The 5,881-nt window shown below is 46.7% G+C and overlaps 1 protein-coding gene across 1 annotated transcript in view; it reads left to right on the plus strand.

The window, feature by feature from the left end:
• Positions 1 to 617: 617 nt before the first annotated feature.
• The window catches only part of LOC115533345 (rho GTPase-activating protein 20), a 33,140-nt gene continuing 27,876 nt past the window's right edge, over positions 618 to 5,881 (plus strand). The window contains exon 1 of the mRNA XM_030343829.1: positions 618 to 1,081. Coding sequence (XP_030199689.1) covers positions 998 to 1,081 — 84 coding nt within the window. The 5' untranslated portion in view covers positions 618 to 997. The remainder of the gene's footprint in view (positions 1,082 to 5,881) is intronic.

Consider the following 5,881-nt stretch of genomic DNA (forward strand, 5'->3'; position numbering starts at 1 on the left):
TCTTTCTTTCTTTCTTTCTTTCTTTCTTTCTTTCTTTCTTTCTTTCTTTCTTTCTTTCTTTCTTTCTTTCTTTCTTTCTTTCTTTCTTTCTTTCAATCTCACTCTCTCTCTATCACGTGCACGATTTCTCTCTCTCTCTTTCTTCCTTTTTTTCTTTCACTCTCTTTCTCTCACTCTCTCAGGGTCTTAACACAGATGACCACATTGATCCTTCAATCCCTCTATTTTTCCCAGCAAAGAGTTTCACACACACACACACACACACACACACACACACACACACACACACACACACACACACACACACACACACACACACACACACACACACACACACACCCTCGCCCTGACTGGCCAATAGCATGTAGCTGTGAGGGGCCAGACAGACTCTGTGTGTGTGTGTGTTTATGTGTTAAGTGGGAATGTGTGTGTGTGTGTGTGTGGCGTGTGTATATGTGTATGTGATGGAGGGGGGGGATCTAGTGGTTGGTTGGCTCGCTCGCCCAGTGAGGGAGAGAAGGGAGGGGGTCATAACAGACTGCCCACTCACTACGTCTGGTCAGTCAACCAACTCACCACACATCACACACAAGAGGGAGAGAGACATAATAGAACTCATAAAGAGAGAGAGAGAGAGAGAGAGAGAGAGAAAGTAATTCACAGTACTCATGGAGAGGGAGAGAGATAGACACTACTCATAGTGGAAAAGAGACAGGCTGTCCTACTGACAGACAGGCTGTCAGAGTGGTGTTAGGTCACTAGTGTTAGCTTAGCGTAAGGAGCTGTACGACAGGAGTGGAGCCCGCCCTCTCTTTGCCCGCGATCGGAATTCTCCTGTTGAGCAGAGAGGGAGAGAATACACATTTACTGCCTTCTAGAGTCACCTGATTACAGACACACACACACACACACACACACACACACACACACACACACACACACACACACACACACACACACACACACACACACACACACACACAGACACTTTGTTAGGATGCTGGGGGCATGTGAGGACCGTCGGCCCCGCAACCGGGCCAGGGACCGGGGGGGAAGCTGCGTGGAGAGCACCGACATCATAGTGAGTACCAGAGTGTGTGCGTGCGTGTGTGTGTGTGTGTGTGTGTGTGTGTGTGTGTGTGTCTGTGTGTGTGAGCGAGAGACATTGAGTGCGTGTGTGTGTATGCATGTGTCTTTGTCTGTGGTACAATGGACACAGGAGTTATTGTTAATTGACGGTACCCCCCTTACCCTCTTCCCTTCCCCAAGAATTATTCCTGTGTGTGTGTGTGTGTGTGTGTGTGTGTGTGTGTGTGTGTGTGTGTGTGTGTGTGTGGGTGTGTGTGGGTGTGCCTTTGCGTGTGCGTTTTATGAGTTCACTTTGGATAGCTGAACCGAGCAGGTGGATTTAATTGCTCCTCAATTATTTTTTTTAAATAATTTGTCATTATTGAGTGTTTTTCTGACTATAAATTGTTAATCAATAAGTACAGCTAGCGCTAAAGAGAGAGAGAGAGAGAGAGAGAGAGAGAGAGAGAGAGAGAGAGAGAGAGAGAGAGAGAGAGAGAGAGAGAGGGAGACAGCACTCATGATGGCTGTTGGAGAGGTGATTCCCATCGCCGTTGGCCTCAGCTCGTCCCAGCTTTCCTGGTGGTCTCCGTGTTCCGGACATGACCTCGGTTCAACAGAGATAGCATCAGATAACCCTGGCTTGCCAAATATCTCTCAGGAGAGAGATTTATAGGACATGGGAGAGATCCGAACTCTGTGACCAGAGCTGTTTTGGTTGTCCTCATCTTGCCAAGCACTAAGGCTGCCTGGCACCTTGAAGACTGCTGCTAATGCTACGGCTACTGCTACTGCTGCAGGTGGCACGCTGTCCCAAGTGAGCGGAGATCTTCATTCCTTGTGATAAATCCCTCTTTATTTGGTTTTCAAACCCTCTGTTCTTGTATTCGGTGAGAACATTCAGTGTTTTCAAAGGTTCTGGGATTCAAAGGCTTAACTTAAAATGGTAGTCTTTAGTCTAAGTGCTGTGCTGTACCTTACTGATTACACAAGAAGTACAACATACACGTTGAAGGGCCAAGAATAACCGGGATTTACTGGTGATGGTTGCTTTCATAACTGAAACAAACAGTACCAACATGGACGCTCTGTTACTGTGCCCAAATGAATTGTTTCACAGTTAAGTTAGTTTGCTGATAATCTGACGTCATTCATTTTTTTTATCATATAGAAGGGTCAATTCATCTACATTATATTATAAAATGATTATTCGATTTTAGATACACACATATTTATGTGTGTATGTGTATGTCTGTGTGTAGGTATGTGTATGAAAGCTGAGCAAAGGGGATTGTGTAATAGAGAAGAAGTCTGCTACATAATCTGTGTGTGTTTGTGTGTGTTTTCGTGTGTTTGTGTGTGTGTGTGTGTGTGTTTTTGTGTGTGTCTGTGTGTGCAACGTATAGCATGTTGATGTTCAGGGGACACTGAATGCCGCAGGGTTAGGGTCAGGGCTCAGGCCAGGTGGAATGTGGGCTTGTTTGTGTTCATGACAGAGAGGACACTCAGACCGTACACACAAGGTCATGTGACCCCCCCCACACACACACACACACACACAAACCCCCGCATACACACAGACAGGCATACACATGTACACACACACATGTGCACCTTCATTTACTCACTAGAGTCTGGGTGCATATGCGCGTGAGTGTGTGTGTGTGTGTGTGTGTTTGTGTGTGTGTGTGTGTGTGTGTGTGTGTGTGTGTGTGTGTGTGTGTGTGTGTGTGTGTGTGTGTGTGTGTTTGTCTGTGTGTATGATTATAGCAATATCCTAAGGACTTCATACTGCTGTATCATTATGTACCATGAATGCCTCAGCCAATCCGGGCTCAGAAGGTCAGCTCTCAGCCAAACACAGCTCTGTATAGGAACATGGACTGTACTATGTGTGTGTGATGTCGTGTTAGTGTGTGTATTTTGTTTATGTGTGTGTGTGTGTTTGTCTGTCTGTGCGTGTGTGTTTGTGCGTGTTTGTCTGTGTGAGTTATGTCTGGGAGATTCAGAAAGAAAGGGACGTTACAAACACACACTCATGTGCCTTCTTGAGTTTTTGTGTGTATATGTCTTATTTTGGGTGTTGATATTATTGGTTGAATATATGTTGAGCCAGGTGTGTACCTGTGCCTGGGAGTGACTTTATATAGTTATTTATATTTATATAAATAACTTATATTTATACAGTTATTTATTTATTTATATAGTGTGTGATTATGTGTGTTCTCACAGGGCCGAGTGTGTGCGTATATGTGTGTGTGTGCTTGCGTGCGTGCGTGCGTGCGTCCTTGTGTGTGTGCACTTGTGTGAGCCTTCTTGAAACATCTGAAATAACATTAAAGCCAATATGCGTATTTTAAGAGCGATGACATGACTGATTAGCGTGAAACATGTCTCTGGGGTGGCGTGTGTGTGTGTACGTGTGTGTATGTACGTATGTGTGTGTGTGTGGGCGGTAGAGAGATGGTGGGAGCAGGGAGGGGAGGGGGGGAAGGTTTGATTCAATGTGTTGTCCTGGTGTTGCTCACACTGGGAGGAGCCGGCCGGTCGTCCAGGACCGCTGCTCTCTCTCAGTGTTCTGTATCCCACGACCTGACTCTTCCTCTGACTCTTATCTCCCACCCTGACTCACTTCCTCCCCCTCTCACTCCCGCTCTCTCTCTCGCTCCCTTTCTAGACTAACGTTTTATTCTGCCGATGATAGCTACCTTAATGTGCCATAACCGTTTTGGATCCACGGAAAACCTCAGGGCAGTTGCGTTTCCTGATCAACATGTGTCTCTGATTGGCTTGCTCTTCTTCGAAACCATCCCCCTCTTAGGGGGGCCATTGGCTCCAGGCAGACCCTTTCACCCTGAGGGGTGGGATTGAGTTTTGAATTCTTTAACACCCTTATTTTGATCCTGATTCCTATTCACATTTCTTATTCAATGGGCATTTAAAAAGAAAACATAGCAATATTATTTGATCAGAGGAGGTCGTTTCACACTCTTCTCCTAATAGCAACGGCCCATTTTCATGATCCCACATAGAGAGAAGGGCGAGAAGGGACGAGAGACTTTATGTCAGAGCACGTTAGGAGTGACATGGAAGGTTGTGAGGTCTCCCTGGCGTCGAGGGTCTTATGGGGTCCGGCCGGGCAGGGATTAGGACCCGGCTCACACAGGAGTGGGCGGGTTGGGTAAGAGAGGGGGAGGGGAGCGGCGGGATGGGGGGGGGGGTGGGGGGTACAGTGGAGACCTGGCCGATCATAGGATAAAACAGGGAAGGAGAGCAGGGGGGAAGATGATACAAAGTATGACGGGAAGAGGAGATACGGCGGGAATGTCACGACAGAGGGAAGGATGGATTACACGAAGAGGCTGGGAGATGACGGGCAGACCCCCAGGCGCTATGGAGGGGTGCAGTAAGGAGGAGGGGGGTATCACAGAGGGACGTAGGGGCCAAGGGATGGAGGGTGTGGGAATCACACGCCCCAGTGACCCCCTGATAACCTTGATGACTGTAGAGGGAGGAGACCACAGGGTAGGACGCCCCCTACTGGTGGAGCCAGACCTCCTTGAGACCCATATCGTCACCTACAGCCCCCGCCAAGAGGGGGAGGTGTTAATCACTGTACAAGGTCAGCATGGTATTAGGTTGAACCGTAGAACAAACGAGACGACAGGTATGCATTTCTGTCTATATTTCTGGTGTGTCCGGTTTTACGTCACAAACGTGCCAGTAGAAAACAGGGTTAGAAAATAAACCGTAGAAAACCATGTTAGTCGACAGTAGAAAACAGGGTTAGTCGACAGTAGAAAACAGGGTTAGTCAACAGTAGTGAACAGGGTGAATAAACAATAGAAATCCGTTTTAGTCAACACTAGAAAAAAGGGTTAGTAAACAGTTAAACAAAGGTCTATTAAACAGTAGAAAACAGGATTTGTAAACAGGAGAAAATAGGGTTAGTTAACAGTAGAAAACAGGCTCAGTAAACACGAGAAGGCAGCTTGGAGGCCAGTGAATTGGTAAGGGTGTCATCACATCGTACCGGAAAGGGTGAAAATGACCTGGTCATATTTCCATTGGAGCTGCAGCCGATAAATACCTGCGTCTATTGCATGGTCATTTTTCCAGGGAATGAATGCCGATGGTAACCTTTTCCCACTAAAGACTAAAGCCAGATGTTAGTGGGTTTTAGTGGGTTTTTTGTCCAGTGGGAAAGGGGCTTAAGGGTTGTATCTTTATATTGCCCCGTGTTAGTTTGGACGGAGTTTGGTTACATAGCTTGGTTGGAAAGTTAGAGGGAGCTGGAGCTCAGTTTGTCCAGGGGTTCTTCGCATTTTTAAACATCTCAGAACCCAAAAGTCAATTTCATCCTGAAAATCCGGAATCGGTAATCTTTTAGTTTCAGGTCGCGACACAACTCAGACTGAATCACAACCAATTTTGGTCCCGACCCGTAGTTCAAGAGATGATGGGTGGCAAGTAAGAGTGAGGTAGAGTTGGGTTACAGGATTTATTTTTAGAACAGGTTTGTTATATGAGATCTTAATGTTTCTCCTGACCAGTAGCTACTGTCTGCTATGGCAACAGGAACCCTAATCACTACTGTGTGTGTGTCTGCGTGTGTGTGCGTGTGTCTTTCTCTATGTTTGTGTGAGCAAACACGTGTGCGTGTGTGTGTGCATTTGGGAATGTAGATCGACAGATCGTGTCTACTCTTGCAGCGCCTACAGAAACATATTTACTTTTGTGGTTGATTATTTGTCTCTGTCTGTCGGCCGGCCTCTGTCTGTTGGTCTGTCTGTCCGACTGCATGCATGTCTCT

This window comes from Gadus morhua, chromosome 20 (assembly GCF_902167405.1).
Source record: "Gadus morhua chromosome 20, gadMor3.0, whole genome shotgun sequence".
NCBI lineage: Eukaryota > Metazoa > Chordata > Actinopteri > Gadiformes > Gadidae > Gadus > Gadus morhua.